Raw genomic sequence first — 17,597 nt, 5'->3', positions numbered from 1 at the left:
GGATATCCGGAACCAGAAGATACAATATCTGGAAAATATGTATGATGTAGTCGATGACTTAAAATTGTGTGCTCAGCGTCGCTATATTTAAAAATATATTGATTAATACATTGTATTTAATAAATTAGAAGGTATGTTCTTAATTTAATAAATTATAATCTGACGATAAATAGTGTGCTTTTTATATATTAGGCATTAAAAGTGAGTAATTATGGCAAGGTAATCATATTTATATATTCATGTTTCATAATTGAAGTATTTAAATTGTTTTATATTTTTATGGTATAGCATGATGTCTTACATTCCTTGATAATAAACAAAATATATATATCTAAATCTTTATATCTATATCTTTACTAAATTCTGTTATGCACTTTGTAAACTCTGATAAAAAGATACAACGAAAGTGTATCCACTGTCTGGTTGCTACACCCACACATTTCCATAAGCTTATTGTTGTCGTCACTCATTTTAGGAAAATAGCCGTCCTGCTGTTAAATGGCATTTTCATTTGGCCCAATGTCCTTTTGTTCTGCAGCAGCAAAGCAACAGTTTCCGAGTATAAATAGGTCCTGCTCGACTTAAATTCCAATCAGTTCGACTTTGATTCGAGTCCTGTGCGTGGAAAATTACTGTGTCGCGATTGTGCTTGTGTCGCTAGGTAATAAAAATAGTTGATTTAGCAATCTATTTAAAAATGCTAAAACTCTTTTTAAATATGCTACAACAAAGTAATTATTTGGTAGTCTCAACTCTGCCACTATTTGTAGTAGGAGCTTTATATTGTAGATGCTTTCAAAATGTACTAGAAATATCTTGTGGTTATCTAAAACATTGTTTAACATTTTTCGAATTCCCTGCTCCAGTTATCTACAACTCCAGCTCAAGCAACAATGTTGCGGTTCAACGACTATCAACATTTTTAATTTGATTGCCCGACATTGTCATCGATGATTTCAAGTTCATGTTTTCTTCGTTCTAAATGCATGACAAAATGCAGTTGGAGAATGGGTACACCTATATGGTATGAACACTGCACGCGCTGCAGATCCAGAGATATATTTAATTTGCGGTATTTAAAATATAATCAAGCTATGCGAGTCAGCAAGCATAAACAATTAGAGGGCGCTTTCCAATTTAAACGGAATTTTGTTGGGGATCAGCTGCGATCCGAGTGCATCCCCCCCGAGTTGGACCCCTCATATCGTGTTTGCTTCGGGATGGGATGGGCAATTAGGGAGCTCCATGTTTGGACAACTTGCTAACAACACATCCCCAATTGGATTGGATTTAGTATGGTTCCGGCCGGGTCTATAAAAGCAGAGCTCTATCCCAAAAGCCCTAGTTATAGGACAAATATTATCGCAGCCGCAATTAGGTGACCCGTCGAGTGTGAACCCTTCCAGTGGCCCAGGTCCACCCTTGTGTTTTCACAGCTGGCAGCGTTTCTCATCGCTTTTCCAAGCGATTTTCTATTCTTTCCTACACCGTTTTCCCTTCCAGCCCGTCACCAGAAGCCCCACAACATCGGAAGTGTCCAAGTTTCTATTCCATTACATTGTTCTCCACTTGTTTTTCCTATTTTCCCGCAGTGGTCAGACGGTTGACGTTCCCATTTGGTATTTCAATTTAGCCCAAGTCGCCCAAAAATGGAGCTGGCCTAGCGAGAAGTCCAACAGGATTAGGCCAAACTCACTGCGAAACGAAACGCCAGCAAATAAATTTATAAGCCCTGATTGCGTGCGACAATTGCACAGTATTTACGTCAGCAAGGGTTAAGCGCAGAGATTGCAGCATGGACTTCAAGGAATACCGCCAGAGGGGTGAGTGTCGTCCAAATCTGGGCCATAAAGTGCACAGCGGCAGACGCAAGTATGTAAATACCGGATGGAAATCCAATCCAACGGGGCGTTTATTTGATTGGCCCCGGGCCGTATTTGTCCCGGCCGTTTGTCTTCGTTTGATGGCCCCTAACACATGGCCCAGACGTGGGGAAAAGCCTGGTTGGCCAGTATCATATTTTCAAATCAATTTTTATTGGCATTTCCCCCAGATAACATGGCCGTTTCTGTGTAATGCATGACGATACTAATTATTATTATTATTTCCAGCATAAAGAAAATTTGACAGATAACTGGTTTTATTTTAATATTTTTTTAGTTCGAATATCGAATTTTACCTAACTGATAGTCTTTACATTTTAAAGGCAACTAAAAGTAATTTTTTTTTTTTTTTGCCATTTTTGTTTTTTTTTGTTTACAGGTAAGGAGATGGTGGACTATATTGCGGACTATCTGGAGAATATACGGGAGCGTCGCGTCTTTCCGGACGTGAGTCCTGGTTATATGCGCCAGCTACTGCCGGAATCGGCTCCCATCGAGGGCGAGCCCTGGCCGAAGATATTCTCGGATGTGGAGCGGATCGTGATGCCCGGCATAACCCACTGGCAGTCGCCGCACATGCACGCCTACTTTCCGGCCCTCAACTCTATGCCCTCGCTGCTGGGCGACATGCTGGCGGATGCCATCAACTGCCTGGGATTCACCTGGGCCAGCTCGCCGGCCTGCACCGAGCTGGAGATCATAGTGATGAACTGGCTGGGCAAGATGATCGGGCTGCCGGACGCCTTTCTCCACCTGAGCTCCCAGAGCCAGGGCGGCGGAGTGCTGCAGACGACGGCCAGTGAGGCCACGCTAGTGTGCCTGCTGGCAGGACGCACTCGGGCCATCCAGCGATTCCATGAGCGACATCCTGGCTACCAGGATGCGGAGATCAACGCCCGGCTGGTGGCCTACTGCTCCGATCAGGCGCACTCCAGTGTGGAGAAGGCGGCACTTATTGGTGGGTATACCTATATTTTTTTGGGGTTTTTAAATACCAGGATAAATAATGTATGCTGAGTGTGTACTATCCTTATAGATACCAAGATACAGAGTACTTTTTACACCCTTTTAGATATATAGAGTCCAGGATATGGATTGTTTAAAACCTCATAATTATGATTTTTTGGTATACTATTTTTAGATACTATTTATTATATCAAGTATTTTATTTCCTTTTAGATGCCAGAGTGCAGCTGCCTTACTATTTACCCTGGTAAATACCAGTATATATAGTACTTGATTCCGCTTTAAATACCAGGACATATAGTACTTTAAATACCTTTAAAGAATTGAGAACCCACTTTCTGCCCCTTACTGATTTCTATGTAGAACTTTTACTCCCAAGTTTCCGAGTTCGTAATCCACTTAGCCACCGACTTCTGCCTGAGCTCTATATATTTTTTATAACAAACATAGCTTTACGCTGATGCAATTTTGCAACCATATCATCTTTCGGCCGGCTCACTCGGCCATAGCTGTTTCATCGTTTAAGCCGCTTACGGCCTAAGCCACACTCCCACGCTCCTCTTTTGCAGGACTCGTCAGGATGCGCTACATCGAGGCGGATGAGGACCTGGCGATGCGCGGCAAACTGTTGCGCGAGGCCATCGAGGATGACATTAAGCAGGGCCTGGTCCCCTTCTGGGTGAGTGGCAGTCTGTCAAAATTAATTGGGCCGCCTTCCGCAGCCAGCTGATTTCTGGTTCCTGATTCCCGACTGGAGACCCCAGATTCGCGACTCCCACTGGAGCCAATTAATACATGTCAGCGTTTAAGTGTCCTGCGGTGGTTTATTTTTAGGTCTGCGCCACACTCGGCACCACCGGCAGCTGCAGCTTCGACAACCTGGAGGAGGTGGGTGTTTGGGGAGTAATTACAGGGAACAACAAGTAATCTAAAGACCTTTTTTAACTGGCCACACAAAAAGAATCTATTAGTGAAATACATTTTTCTGCGATGAAAGTGATTTAGCACAATTAAGGAAAAATCAAAGACTTTAAGTTTTAAAAGCAAAGGAACATAAGAATACATGTTTGCTACTAATTCAAAACTATGTACTAAATATCAACACGTATTATGGTTTTTGGTAGCACTGATACAATTTTAAAGAATTCATATTCAATTAAAATATTTTTCCGTTTCATCAATTTCAATTTAAACATTTTTATCTTTGATTTGGTAGTGCCTCAAAATTAAAAAAAAAAAGTATATTCAAATTTAAAGACATCAACAAGAATAATACTGCATCTTTAAATTCAAATATGTAACACGCAATTTTAAATTCGAAATGCAGATACAAACTTGTTTATTATAAATGTTTCAGTGTAATTATAATTATTACCTTTCATATTCATATTCAAAAATAATATTAAAATATCTAAACTATTTCAGGATTAAGCTATATATTTTTAATTAATATTTAATTTGCTTAGTGCTATAAAAAATAATCTTTGAGATACCTGATGTAAGGAAAATACAAAATACTACTACTACTTCTAATACTAATGCTTCTACTTCTACTATATACTACTATAATCTTGAAATCCTCCACCAGATCGGCTTGGTGTGCGCGGATCACCACCTGTGGCTGCACGTGGACGCGGCGTACGCCGGCAGCGCCTTCATCTGCCCGGAGTTCCGCACCTGGCTGCGCGGCATCGAGCGGGCGGACTCGATCGCCTTCAACCCGTCCAAGTGGCTGATGGTGCACTTCGACGCCACCGCCCTGTGGGTGCGCGACAGCACCGCCGTGCACAGGACCTTCAACGTGGAGCCGCTGTATCTGCAGCACGAGAACTCGGGCGTGGCGGTGGACTTCATGCACTGGCAGATCCCGCTGAGTCGTCGCTTCCGGGCCCTCAAGGTGTGGTTCGTGCTGCGATCGTACGGCATCAAGGGGCTTCAGCGCCACATCCGCGAGGGCGTGCGTCTGGCCCAGAAGTTCGAGGCCCTCGTCCTGGCCGATCACCGGTTCGAGCTGCCCGCCAAGCGGCATCTGGGACTGGTGGTCTTCCGCATCCGGGGCGACAACGAGATCACCGAGAAGCTGCTGAAGAGGTTGAACCACCGCGGCAACCTGCACTGCATCCCATCGTCGCTGAAGGGACAGTACGTCATCAGGTTCACCATCACCTCGACGCACACGACCCTCGATGACATCGTCAAGGACTGGATAGAGATCCGACAGGTCGCCTCCATGGTGCTGGAGGAGATGAACATCACCATCTCGAACCGCGTCTATCTCAAGGGTAAACGCAAGTCCTACCGCTTCCAGTAGCCACCGACACCGCCTCCACTTCCGTTCCTGTTCCTGTTTCCGTTTCCGTTCCTGTTTTCAGTTTGTTTATGCACCCCGATCCACCGGAAATCGTTGTTTTGACCAATGTACTGCTGTTGAGTTATAATTTTGTTTATATTTATTTATTATAAATATATTTGTTTTGATAAGAATGACGGGGATGAGAGAGAAGGAGCTCATAGAGAACACAATGGGATTTCCTTTCGGAAGATTTAGAGGAGAAATTTTAAAAGGCCATTCATTCATTCTTATTTTAATTTAATTATTTAAAATTGTTTCTAAAAAATCCGTTTTTATTCCCCTTTATGTATGGAAAACAAAGGTCTCAACCTTTATGATCCCATCTTATTACCCCGCAGAAACCAAGGAGAAAAACGAAGCCTTCGGCTCGAGTCTTCTGCTCTCCAATTCTCCACTTTCCCCAAAGGTGGTTAACGGCTCGTTTGCAGCCATCTTCGATGCGGATGAGTTTCTGGCCAAGACCTACGCGGGTGTTCGGATAGCGGTAAGTGAAAGATGGTTAGCCACTTAGCCCGGACTTGGACTTACGATCCTCCAGCACCAGGAATCGCCATCGATGCGCCGGCGAGTGCGCGGCATACTCATGTCGGGCAAACAGTTCTCACTGGACTCGCACATGGATGTGGTGGTGCAGACCACCCTGGACGCCGGCAGTGGTGCCACTCGGACCGGCACCACCAACTCCTATGGCCGCACCACCTCCGCTGCGGTCCAGGGAAACGCCGAGAAGCAGGCCAGCATCCAGGAGGACAACGAGGAGTCGCCGGAAGGTATGAAGCCCAGGTAGTGTAGTCGGTCCTTTAGATGTATCGCCAGTGCTAGTTTGTAATTTTAGAAGCCCCAAGGAACAATCAGACCAGTGATGTTATTACTGATTTTTAGGAACACTTTTTTTCGTTTATAATACATTTTATATTAATCTTTTCACAAATTCCTTACTATTTTTTTTCCAAAAATTTTAATAATTAAAAAAATAGTTAGTCCGAAAATTTCATAGTTTATTTAAAATGTTTCAATGCGTTTTCATAAAAAACTTAATGAATTTAAAAATATTTAACATAAATAAGAGATATACTTATTAAATAATAGTACTTTTTATAAACAAATTTTCAATGTGACAGAAATAAAAATTAGTAAATGTGGCTTCGCTGGTCAAGGTTTTTGAAGTCCCTTCTAATCATTTTAGTTATTCTTGTTAAATTTCCAGAATCTGAACTGCTGTCTCTGTGCAGGCCCAGTAATATTCCCACCAACGACCACGACCATGACAATGACAATGAGCACGACCACAACCACTCCCTGTCCACTCCCAGTCGCAGCTGCAGCTCCAACTCCCACTCCCTGACCCACTCCCCGCCGGCGAACCTCTTTCGACCCATTGCCCTGTGTGGAGTGACCTTGCCCACGCCCCTGCCCAGAGGCGATGTCACCGCGTCCGTGGACAGCCTCCTGACCCCCGTCACCTCCTGCAATGTTTACCACGGCAAGCGCTTCCTGGAGCCCCTCGAGAGTCTGGCCCAGAGCAGCGCCTCCTTCAGCAGCAGCATCTTCCGCCTGCCGACGCCCCTGGCCACGCCCACCCGAGAATCCCAGGACGATCCCGACTGGCCGGCCAAGACCTTCAGCCAACTGCTCCTGGAGCGCTACTCCTCGCAGTCCCAATCCCTGGGCAACAACTCCTCCACCGAGAGCAGCAGTCTCAGCGGCGGTGCCACGCCCACACCCACGCCCCTGAGCAGCCTGGATGAGCTGGTGACCCCACTGCTGCTGTCCTTCGCCTCCCCCTCCTCGCAGCCCATGCTCTCCGCCCATGGAATTGGCCAAGAGGGGCTGCGGGAGCGGGAAAGCGACTCTGATGCCACCGTTTGCTCGGCCACCTCCTCCATGGAGTCCCTTTAGTGCTAGGTTATCAATGTTATGAACCTATAAATATGCTTCTTTAGATTTATTTTACTAGGAATTTTAGAACCGAATTATTGGATCGATTTTATCAATACTTCTATGCTTAAATCCTGAAACGGAAGTTTAATTTGCCCTTAAAAAATAATGTTTTTATGAACTCACTAATGATCTAAATCGGTTTACACTAAGCTTTATTTTAGTTCCAAGCCCATGGTGTTAATAAGGATATATTTATACACCTCAGTTTCATTGTACATAAGTGTTTTTGGGGAGAGGGCTAGTCATCCAACGCTGCTGTGCAATCAATCAATAATGCAATCAATTGTCGTACGTTATAGCCGTCTAATATCTATGCCCATATATATATCCAATTGTAAGATAACTGATTGGCGGTCGAGTAAAAAATCGAATACTTTAAAACTTACCGGCTTACAAATAGTATATCCACACTTAATCAATGTCAGAGTGATTAAAGTTTCAATGTTCCAGTTTAACTTGAACTAACTTTGTTTTATTGGGAGGATACCTAAATTTATCAATCGATTTTCCATATTTTAGCTCTTTAAAATAACGTAATTATTTTATTCTCAATGGTGGTCTTACTGCCTATACCAACATTAACATCTTGTTTATTTTATTATTTATTATTTATCAAGACTCCAGGTCCTTGAATCCTGAAATTATTATCTTCATCATCTTCGTCCTTCAAGCATATTATGAGTATACCCAGAAAAGTACGAGATACCCGTTAGAAGAAGACAATGCTTTCTTCGTTGGGTGATTGTCCTTCTTCACTGTCAACTTCGCTGGTTACGTCTTCTTCAGTAGCGAACTCTTCATCGATGTTTATACTATTTGGGGTCGAATCCCAGGTGCCATAGAGCGGAGACCCCGTAGTTGTCGAGGCTCTCGAAGCGACCTGGTAGACAATCTGCGCATAGAAGGTCAGCAGGAAGAGGATGATGAAGTCGTGGAAGAGGATGAGCGAGGCCAGCAGGTGATCGTTGAGTCGCATCTCGGCGAAGCGCCCACCGTTGATGGTCTGAGCATGGTACATCACGAACTAGGAGTTAATAAAGGGTTAACCTACAAGAAACCCCTAACCTCAAGGCCTCTTACCAACAGCACGATAACGCTGATGAAGATCTGGAAAACCACGAAGGAATAGGGCATGGCGATGAGAATGTGCATCATGACAAAGAAGATGGTGACGATCAGAAAAATAAAGGCCATCACAAACAGGATTACAACGTCCAGTGTGAGATCATGCTAGGGAAGATATTTCAAGAAGAATGCAGAAAAAATACCACAATTCTTACTGGTATTATAGATCCCAGCAGTACAAACAGGAAGACCAGTAGCACGCAGATGAAGAACCACATTATAAGATCTGGCCAAAGAGTGCGGGCCACCAGAGCGAAGACACCTATGATCACGAACTCCACCTAACCGATGGCATCGAAATGGGAGATCAGGCACGGAGATCTGTTCACGCAATACTCACTATCAGCACGGTGATCAGCCAGTTGAGACCTATGATGAAGCGGATCTTCTCGAAGAATATGAACAGTGTGACCATAACCATGGCCAAAGCAAAGAAGATCACGCTAATCCAGTAAAAGTTTACGAAGACCAGGGTTATATCCGAGCTGAAAAGGGAGAGGGTACAAGGGTACTGTTCCACAGTATCTTTCCACTCACATTAGGCTGACCAGGAGCCACTGCAGTAGGGCCAGGACCATCCAGGCTATGGTCACCATATAAACGACACAGGCGAACTTCCGGCGGGCCTTCCTATAGGCCCGCATCCTCAGCCGGCGGTCCTCCATGGTGAAGTGGGCGTGGCCCGGGTTTCGTGTTGGGGTAAGGAATACAAAAACCAACGGAAAATGCGTTCAAACTTAATGGGAAACTCAAGGCCATTGTGATATCTAATGTTTTGGTAGGGAGGAAATACCTCCCATATGATCTTGGATGGTTGATAAAGGGGTTTATTAAAAATTTATAATATAAAAATGTATCATGATATTCTCCATAGAATCTTTTCCTGTATAGTAAACCTCCATAAAACGTTTTCCAAATCTTTTATATTATACGAAATGATTCTATTGTAATAGATTATATTTGTCAGTATTTCTCTTGTTTATCAAGGGCGAAGATTTCCTTCTTCTTAGATCCTTAATGCAGCGGTTTTCGGTTCCTCGTAGTTGTTTTCGGTTCGGAAATAACAAATTCCAGGAGCACTTCATTGAACACAGATATCCAGGCCTTTTTAGAATTGCTTATTAAGAATAGAGTCACAAAATTTAAAATGGCAGTTGCTCAGTTACACAACATACTATATCCGCCATATAGTATTACCTTTGCAGGCCTGCTACAAGCTGCAAGGGAGTGTTCGAAGTGCAAAATCAACCAAAAGGTAAATTCCAACTTATCGCGATCCCGCCGGCGGTCAGAACAGTTGGCATTTATTTTTCTGATAGTTTGATGTTTTTCCCACAAATTTAGATGTGAATCGAAACAAGCCACTCCAGAAACAGCCCCAGACCTAGAGCGTCTGTACATATGTTGCGTGAAAGCCCCCAACCGCGCCGGAAGAGTTTGATAGGACCCACATACAAGGTGACCATTATTATGCTCGTCGTCGGGCAGATTCAGGTCTCAGTGGCCATGGAGATGTGAGTAGCAAGCCGCCATCCTGCTCCTACAGCCTTTTGATAGGGCTTCCCCCACAACATCCCGCCCTCTAGCAAGCCCCTAAAGGACTTCCTGGCGGAACGCTACTACCTCAGCCTGGTCCAGTTCCTCATCAGCTTCCTGTCCATCCAGCTCTACGGTTTCTTCTACCACCTCATCGTGAAGAAGCCCATGTGGGTGCGGGTTTTGGCGGGCCTCTGGACGGTGAGTGGTTCGTCGAGGTCTATACCATATCTTTCATTTTACGCCCATCTTCAGTACGAGGTGAACACCATGTCGATCATGAAGCCCGCCAAACGAGCCCCGTACCTAAGCCTCATCCTGTCAATCTTCCTCACCTTCCTCATGATGGTCATCAGTGTGATATACGGCAACAAGGCCGTCAAACACCAAAGAGGCCTCTTCGTAAGTAGGGCACTTGCTGCGGTCACCGGCACTCACCTGTCCCACCTCAGACCAGCCGGAACAAGGTGATCCTGTGGAGCGAGAGGATATTCGTGCTCACCTGCTTCGGCATCATAGTGTGCGCCGAGATGAAGCGCGTTGCCATAGAGTTTCCTACCCTGCTTCTATACACCATGATCTCGAACGTGGTAAGCGTCACGAAAATGTTATGATCTTGTTCTGTCACTTAACTAAGGGAAGTGCATCCTTAATGCTGCTCCAATCCCTGCCCTACAGTTCGTCATCATCTTCGCCGCCTCGCTGCGAAAGCCCCATTTCTATCACCACGACTCGCACGGGGACTATATACTGATCGGTCAGCTGTACTACCTCAACTTCTTCGCCCTGTACATGAGCTACGTGTGGACGACGGCGTCCTTTCTGGAGCTGATGGAATGGGACGCGAACGTTGAGGGCATATTCAAGCACCTGTTCTATCGGCAAGAAACCGAATGAGCGGGACGCAGGCGCGGACTATCGGAACAGCTGGGACGGACTGTTTACGCGGAACGAGCCTTCCACCTCTCAGTTGCTCGGTGTCTCGATGTGTCGATGGGACAAGTTTGTCTGGGTGGCGCGACTTCAGTCGTCTTGATTCGATTCGGATTGCCGGAAAATCGATATTCGCAATTTAACCATCGTCGCTGAATGTAAATAAATGGCTTTGTCTGTGAAACGGTTCGTCAATGGTCCGCCGTCGGACTTCCTTGGACTGGTTATAGTGTAGGTGGAATTATGTATTTTCAATTGGATTACGTACACGTATATATATATAATGGTACATATGCAATACACATTTAAAGGGACTTCTGGTCTCGGCTACAATACATAAAAGTGTTAGGTGTAACATTAAGTTTTAATAATTACATTCTTAAATAGAATATATGCTATAAGAAATTTTTAGTAGATTTTCATTTTGATTTTCCTCTCCTGTTCGGAAAGACTTGAAAGGTTTCCGTCCCAGATCTGGTTGTTTGGTCCTTTTCCGTTTCGTATCCGTGTGTTTGCCTCGCTCCTCGGAGGCCTTTAGTGCTGCGGTGCCTGGGTGGCTATGGCCTTAGTTCCGCCACCACTACTGTCACTGCTCGATGGCCAAACGGACGCTAGAAAGGCAGAACATATTGTTAGAGGTTTTATATTAGAAGCAAGGTGTCATAAATTTAGGAAGTTCCTAATCATCGAGCTATAAACCCCTCAATAAGTATTCATTTCTTGAACATATATGAATCACAGTAATGTTTTCTTATCAAATTTCAAGCACTTAGGAAACGCATATGAAAATTCCATTTTGAAAGGCGTTTCCTTGTTGAATTATGAATAATGCGCACCTAATAATACTATTTATAAAATATCTTACCTTTATTTCTAATTTAACAGGCTTTTCAAAATATTTGTAAACTATAAATGTTCTTTTAAAACTTGTTAGGTGGAGAATCTTTCCATAGTCTTGCTTTAGAATCAAACTACACAAATGCTTTTCAACCTGCTGTGTAGACTCCCCACACGTATACAACGAGGTTCTAATCTTCCCCCACACATAAACTAAGCAAATAAAATGATAATTAACACTTAGGACAGACACAGATACAACAATTACCTTCAGAGTTTTGGAGTTGCTTAGGACGTTTATAAAATATAATATACAATTTTAGGTGTATATAGTAGGAGCCGGGTACACGCACACAATCGTATCTAACGATCAATCTGAACCTTAACCTTACTGTATGGGAAACGCTATTGCATTTTTATTTTTTGTTGACTTTGCTTTAGTTTTTTTCTGTGTGTGTGTTTAATTGTATCAATTGAAAAGCGACACTGCAAGTAAACAGAAATTCACAACGGGTTGTCATCAGTACGAGAACGAGTATCTGTTATCGGAAGGGTTAGCTGTGGGCCACATGGATTAGTTGCTCGAGACCAGAGACCACAGGTCGTGCAGGTTAGGGCGTTCGCAGGGCGGCGAAGTGCAAAGGTAGACACAACAAGACCAAAACCAAACCAGCCACCTAGCTACTCTACTGATCTTTAGCCTGATCGAGAGGAAACCGCAACCAAAAGCCCCAGAAAGCAAAAGCCGAAGCGGTATAAGATGGGGAGACTTACCCAGCACGATGATTAGCAGCACGACGGCGATGACGCCCAGGATGATCATCATCTTCATGTTGGCCCACCACTGCTTGCGCTTCAGCTTGCCGGCCTGCTGCTCGAACTGGGAGGCGCCCTGCTCCAGCTGGTCCGCCCGCTCGCCCAGCTCCGACAGCTTCTGGTCCCGCTCCAGCACCTTCTCCACGTTCACCCGCATGATCCCGACCACCTCGTCCACCTTGGCCTGGGTCTGCTGCAGTCGCTTCTGGGCCGCATTGTTGTTGCTGATTTGGTGGTCCCCGAATTGGTTGTAGTGGTTGTCATTGGCGTTCGGCGGCGGCGGAAGTATGGGAAAACTGTACAATATTATGTGTGTTTGCGGGGGATGCTTACACTTATGAAGAGCAGCAGACTGGGATCTTGCGGATACCGAGCACAAAAGCAAGAGTCTTGGTGGGGATACATATATCATCTACATGTAACGATTCCCTTGTCCGATAAGACATTATCATTACTACTTTTGGCTTGTGGAGGCGTGTCTTTGTATGCAACTTCAACTTTTTTGAGACTAATATACTGTATATATATATATATATATCATCTTTCTACCCAAAGATGTTTTCTTATAAAAAACATGTTAAATTAGTTTAAAGCACACAATGTGTGCTGTTTTTTACTTTTAAAACTTAAATGAAAACGTATTTTAGTGATAAGAAGTTAATTTATAGGGTGTGTTTCAACATAAGGGTTTTTAAAATTACTTAAAATGAGCTAGAAACGAATTTTAGATTTCTGCATATAGTTAATTTAAATTCTTCCTAATCAGTTATGCATTTTTTAATAGAGCTATAAAGATATTTATCTTACTAAAAATTCAGCTCAATTTTTGTTTTCTGTTTCTTTTGCAAAATAAAAAAAATTCTACAAAAAATATTAATTATTACTTATTTTTTTATCTTCTTTTTTTTTACTCAAAAAAAAATTTTTTGAAAAAGAATTTCAATTTTTAGGCGTGTTGCATCGTGCCTGACAAAACTAGTCACGCGCCCACCTCTAAAATGATTTTCTTCCAGCTAAGCTAAGCCTTGCCTATAGTGCCAGCGAAAATCTTCAGATCCGATAGGTATTTGCATCGTCGATACAAGATACGATACAAGACCAGACTCACAGACCCATGGGCGAAGTCCCATCGGACTCCTCCTGCTTGTGTGCTCGCATTCGTTGGAATTCCACCACTTACTCGTTGTTGTTGGATCCGGAGGGGGAGGGGGCTTCGTTGTTCTCCATTATAAAGATTCTGTGGGGGAAAACAAGGCAATCCGCTGATTTATTCGGGAAAATGCAATCTCCGTCACACGCACAACAAGCAGCGACTAGAAATGGCTGAAAACAAAAGGCTGCGGCCACCTTATCTGCCTGTTGGTATGATTCACTCGGTTCCCAGTTGACACCGCACACTAATTCGGGGCAATGGAGGAACTTGTTGCGCTCGCCAGGGCCACCGCCTCTGTTTACATGGGTGAAAAAACACAGAAACACCGCCCAGCACTCACCACGAAAATATGCCTGGGGAATACTGCTGGTTATTTCGGGTTTCCAAAGGCTACGCCACAATAATGCAATAATTTCTTTATAAATATCACCTTATGATCAAAGTGTGACCGTATTTTTTTACTCAATACTATACACAGAAAACAATAAAATCCTTCATTTTAAAAACCTAAAGACCCTAACCTTTTAAATAGAGCTAAGATTTAATCTAGAAAGTCAGAATTATTAATAATAAACAAAAAAATTATCCTTAAGGGCGTCAGAAATATTAGCATTCTAAGAAACTGGTTTAAAATGGCGTGTAAAGTATATGTAGACAAATTTTAGATGTGTAGAAAAGTTCTACTCATTGCCTTTGTGTATCTTACATATGTATGTAGATGTAAGATACAGTGTAAAATGTAGAATGGGAAAAGAGATGTTGGTGTTACCAGATCGGTAAAAGTCTCACTCATGTATAGGGAAGAGGAAGAACACATGGCGCCATAATTCAAAAGTAAAAAACCATGATAAAAAGATTTGCCTAAAAAATTTAAGGTATATGATAGATGGTGAATTGTGCTCTTTGCTTACTGAAATTTTGTTTTGATTGGGAAAGTACCTAACCTATACAACTGAAATTAGACCTGAAACTCTTTTTTAGGAGATTTCTATAAAAACATATCAATTTCAGGTAGAAAATTTAAAGGAAACTATGGAAAATGCATAATTCGCTGGTCTCCAAATTGCTGCTGCGACTGCTGCTGCTGTTCGTCCTGGTCACAGCCGCCTCCATAGTGGTGCTCACCAAATGCGGATTCGACGAGATTACGGCGAGGGAAACGGAACCCAACAATCCCAGTGAATCCAGTGGATTTAGTTATGCGCTAAGCGAACGGGAGGCGGAAATTGAGCGGCTGAAACAAGAGGTCTTGGGGCTACGCACTCAAATTCTGTATCTACAAAGTAATCGCAGTGCTGCCAAGATATCCAATGGCAGTCTGCAGTTGCAAGAGACCACCGTGGGCCCGCCAACCGCTCCACTGGGGCACCACTACGACTGCAGCAGCTACATCCGCAAGCAGGTGGGTGCTGCCGAGATACTGCACGGACTGCCGCTGAATAATGAGTACGAGCTGATACCCTACAATCACTTCACCTTCACCCGGGTGTATCCCATCGATTTGGGTCTGGGCAAGCGGGTGGTGGAGAAACCCATCGGCTATCGACGACGGGATCTCATCGAGGCGGTGAACAAGGCCCTGGAGAGCCTGAACAGGAACCATTCGGCAAGGGTACGAGCCAAGGGAGCTGCTTCGGCCGGAGGTTACCCCTCGGATGTGATCAAATATACTCTGGACGACTTCATCGAGGGCATTTACCGGAATGAGCCCACCACGGGCACCCAGTACGAGCTGTATTTCCAGAGTGTCAAGCACCAGGCGAGTCCTGTGAGGAGGGCCCTGGTCATGCGACCCTTCGCTCCCCTTCAAACCGTACAGCTATCGGAGTTGTCATACCATTCGCACAATGCTAGTGCCCATCCCACTCACAGTCCGCCCGTGATCCATGTGATACTGCCCTTGTCGGGACGCCTGCACAGCTTTCGCAGCTTCCTGCAGATGTTCGCCAAGCTCGAGGATCGCCGACTGGAACTCATTGTGGTGTACTTTGGAACCAATGGCCTGGCCCAAGCCAGGCGATTGGCAGGACGATCTCAAAGGACTCAGTTTCTGGCCCTCAATGAGACCTTTAGCAGGGGTAAGCAATGTGCTTATTATTAAGCTAGATTTTAAATGGTGAAGTCAAAAAGTCAAGATTTAAACAACAATTAGATGCGCGTTACCCATCTATTGAGATTTCGAGGGAGATGGAGATATGCATGTAGCCAATCGGGTTTTTGCGACATGGCACACTTTACTTGCTTATAACTTGTTAAGGAATGGTCCGATTTAAAAAATTTTAAATTGATAATAAGAAAGCAAGAAAAAGTTTTTAATTTAATACCATTTTAACAAATCGACACGATATTCCCTACAGCTAAAGCTTTGAGACTGGGAGCGGAGCACATAAAATCTTCACAAGAAGACGTACTTCTCTTCATGTGCGATGTTGACATTATGTTCACCGCCAGATTTCTTGAGCGCTGTCGCTGGAATGCCGCTCCAGGAAAAAAGGTATATGGATTGCTATTCAAGGCCTAGTAAAACTGTTTCAATAAATGTATATACAATTCGTTCTTTATAAATCATAGGTCTACTACCCGGTGGTCTTCAGCCTGTACAACCCTCATGTGGTGTACTCGCTGCAGGGCAAACCCTTGCCTGGGTATGAGGAGCAGCTGGTAATCTCAAGGGACACGGGATTCTGGCGGGACTTTGGCTACGGCATGACGTGTCAGTACCGCTCGAACTTCCTGCAGGTCCGGGGCTTCGACGAGGAGGAGATCGTAGGATGGGGCGGCGAGGATGTGATGCTCTACCGAAAGTATGTGCGCTCCAAGATCAAAATCATCCGGGCCACCGATCCGGGAATCTTCCATCGCTGGCACACCAAGGTCTGGTCATATTTATTTTGTTTTATTTTATATATATTATATGTTATTCTTTACTTTACAGATCTGTTCTAGTTCGCTGACAGCCGATCAGTACCGCGCGTGCATACGATCGAGGGCTTTAAATGAGGCCTCCCACGCCCAACTGGGATTCCTGGCTTTCAGGGATGACATAGCCGCCGCGAATGCGGCCAAGATGTCATCGTGATACCCGACCATACCCCATGTATCCCTAATTGCTTGGCTTTTCTATCTAAGGCGGATTTTCGAGTGTGTGTGAAAGATAGCAGTGATATATGTAGTTTATTTACCTAGGCTACTTGTTTCTTATATTTATTTTATGTTCTTAAAGGTATTCAATGGCTCCAGTTTTTATTTTTAGTTTCAGCTGTGGATATTTTGCATTTTTTTAGATAGAATATATAAGTATTTGTGATATTTCTTACTTAAGTTACGTACCTAGATCAAGGTTTTTTGCTGCTCTGCTTTAATTAACCATTTCTGCACAACCGAATCGTGAGGAACACTGCCACTTTTTCACACATGCAAACACGCATACTGTAGGCCATAAAGTTTGTACAACTTGAGACAATAACTCGTATTTAGCTGAATCGTTGAATTAGCTTAATTGTTGATCTTGTTGCGCCCTCGAGAGAGCCACACACAAAGACGAAACGCACTGTACACACCACACACATCACGAATTGTTCTTCCATGAAGCAAACTAGATGCAATCTCCAGAGCCCAAGAAACTATATATTTACGAGTGCCATATCGAACCCGTATCTCAAACTGGGCCTAACAAATCTGCCAGACTGTTGCGCGCTTTGTAAAAACTAAATTAAATCGTTTAATTAAACTTGTCGCCTGTTTGTTGCCTTTTTTCATGGGTTGGTTATGCTTTTTTTTTGGACGATGCCAACGACCTTTGCCTTAGGTTCAGTGAGCAGGCCGGCGAAGAAGGTGATCCATGGCGCCACCACCTGTGGTATTCCACACCATTACTATATGGTTTTTGGTTAGGTAATTTGTCATGCTTTGGGAGCGGAAATTCTTTTACAACAAATTGATTTGTACTAAGGGTGAATGCTGCTTATACAATGATCTATTTGGGTTTCAAAAAAATGTCTTTCATAAATTTCCCTATTATTTAATTACCTACTTTACTTTCTGCCTATTTAAA

General features: G+C 43.8%; 5 protein-coding genes across 12 annotated transcripts; 3 read left to right on the top strand and 2 right to left on the bottom strand.

Moving 5' to 3' along the window:
• The first annotated feature begins 637 nt into the window (after positions 1-637).
• On the top strand, positions 638-7,604 carry LOC108022990 (histidine decarboxylase). Its single transcript, XM_017092218.3, has 9 exons — positions 638-661; positions 1,593-1,823; positions 2,263-2,841; positions 3,419-3,528; positions 3,684-3,737; positions 4,438-5,131; positions 5,541-5,686; positions 5,741-5,972; positions 6,410-7,604. Exons 2-9 carry the CDS (start codon positions 1,796-1,798, stop codon positions 7,099-7,101), a joined length of 2,535 nt encoding a protein of 844 aa, XP_016947707.1. The 5' UTR covers positions 638-661; positions 1,593-1,795; the 3' UTR covers positions 7,102-7,604.
• A 61-nt stretch (positions 7,605-7,665) lies between these two features.
• LOC108022329 (uncharacterized) lies at positions 7,666-9,015 on the bottom strand. 2 transcript variants are annotated; one of them, XM_017091191.3, is made up of 5 exons: positions 8,806-9,015; positions 8,609-8,753; positions 8,424-8,549; positions 8,224-8,373; positions 7,666-8,167 (listed from the first exon to the last, which is right to left on the bottom strand). In XM_017091191.3, exons 1-5 carry the CDS (start codon positions 8,931-8,933, stop codon positions 7,853-7,855), a joined length of 864 nt encoding a protein of 287 aa, XP_016946680.1. In that variant the 5' UTR covers positions 8,934-9,015; the 3' UTR covers positions 7,666-7,852. The 2 variants fall into 2 exon arrangements, with proteins under 2 accessions (XP_016946680.1, XP_050743399.1); XM_050887442.1 differs by lacking the exon at positions 8,806-9,015 and having other exon boundaries at positions 8,605-8,751.
• A 343-nt stretch (positions 9,016-9,358) lies between these two features.
• On the top strand, positions 9,359-10,921 carry LOC108022898 (uncharacterized). 3 transcript variants are annotated; one of them, XM_050887443.1, is made up of 6 exons: positions 9,359-9,523; positions 9,588-9,782; positions 9,855-10,005; positions 10,060-10,206; positions 10,262-10,394; positions 10,483-10,921. In XM_050887443.1, exons 2-6 carry the CDS (start codon positions 9,670-9,672, stop codon positions 10,656-10,658), a joined length of 720 nt encoding a protein of 239 aa, XP_050743400.1. In that variant the 5' UTR covers positions 9,359-9,523; positions 9,588-9,669; the 3' UTR covers positions 10,659-10,921. The 3 variants fall into 3 exon arrangements, with proteins under 3 accessions (XP_050743400.1, XP_016947586.1, XP_016947587.1); XM_017092097.3 differs by having other exon boundaries at positions 9,361-9,523; positions 10,257-10,394; XM_017092098.3 differs by having other exon boundaries at positions 9,363-9,523; positions 9,613-9,782; positions 10,257-10,394.
• Positions 10,857-17,286, top strand: LOC108022896 (chondroitin sulfate N-acetylgalactosaminyltransferase 1). The gene is made up of 5 exons (XM_050887441.1): positions 10,857-10,972; positions 14,559-15,621; positions 15,901-16,037; positions 16,115-16,417; positions 16,479-17,286. The coding sequence occupies exons 2-5, from the start codon at positions 14,583-14,585 to the stop codon at positions 16,620-16,622; spliced, it is 1,623 nt and encodes a 540-aa protein (XP_050743398.1). The 5' UTR covers positions 10,857-10,972; positions 14,559-14,582; the 3' UTR covers positions 16,623-17,286.
• On the bottom strand, positions 10,962-14,030 carry LOC108022899 (synaptobrevin). Of its 5 annotated transcripts, XR_001768064.3 has the most exons (5): positions 13,884-14,030; positions 13,571-13,627; positions 12,349-12,686; positions 11,843-12,060; positions 10,962-11,348 (listed from the first exon to the last, which is right to left on the bottom strand). XR_001768064.3 is itself a non-coding variant. In XM_017092100.3 (4 exons), exons 2-4 carry the CDS (start codon positions 13,615-13,617, stop codon positions 11,272-11,274), a joined length of 462 nt encoding a protein of 153 aa, XP_016947589.1. In that variant the 5' UTR covers positions 13,618-13,627; positions 13,884-14,029; the 3' UTR covers positions 10,962-11,271. The 5 variants fall into 5 exon arrangements, 4 of the variants coding, with proteins under 4 accessions (XP_016947589.1, XP_016947592.1, XP_016947591.1 ...); XM_017092100.3 differs by lacking the exon at positions 11,843-12,060 and having other exon boundaries at positions 13,884-14,029; XM_017092103.3 differs by lacking the exon at positions 11,843-12,060 and having other exon boundaries at positions 12,349-12,614; positions 13,884-14,029.
• Positions 17,287-17,597: the final 311 nt, after the last annotated feature.

This window comes from Drosophila biarmipes, chromosome 2R (genome assembly GCF_025231255.1).
Source record: "Drosophila biarmipes strain raj3 chromosome 2R, RU_DBia_V1.1, whole genome shotgun sequence".
NCBI lineage: Eukaryota > Metazoa > Arthropoda > Insecta > Diptera > Drosophilidae > Drosophila > Drosophila biarmipes.
The sequence above is the reverse complement of the archived record's forward strand: the minus strand, read 5'-3'. Positions and strand labels throughout refer to the sequence as shown.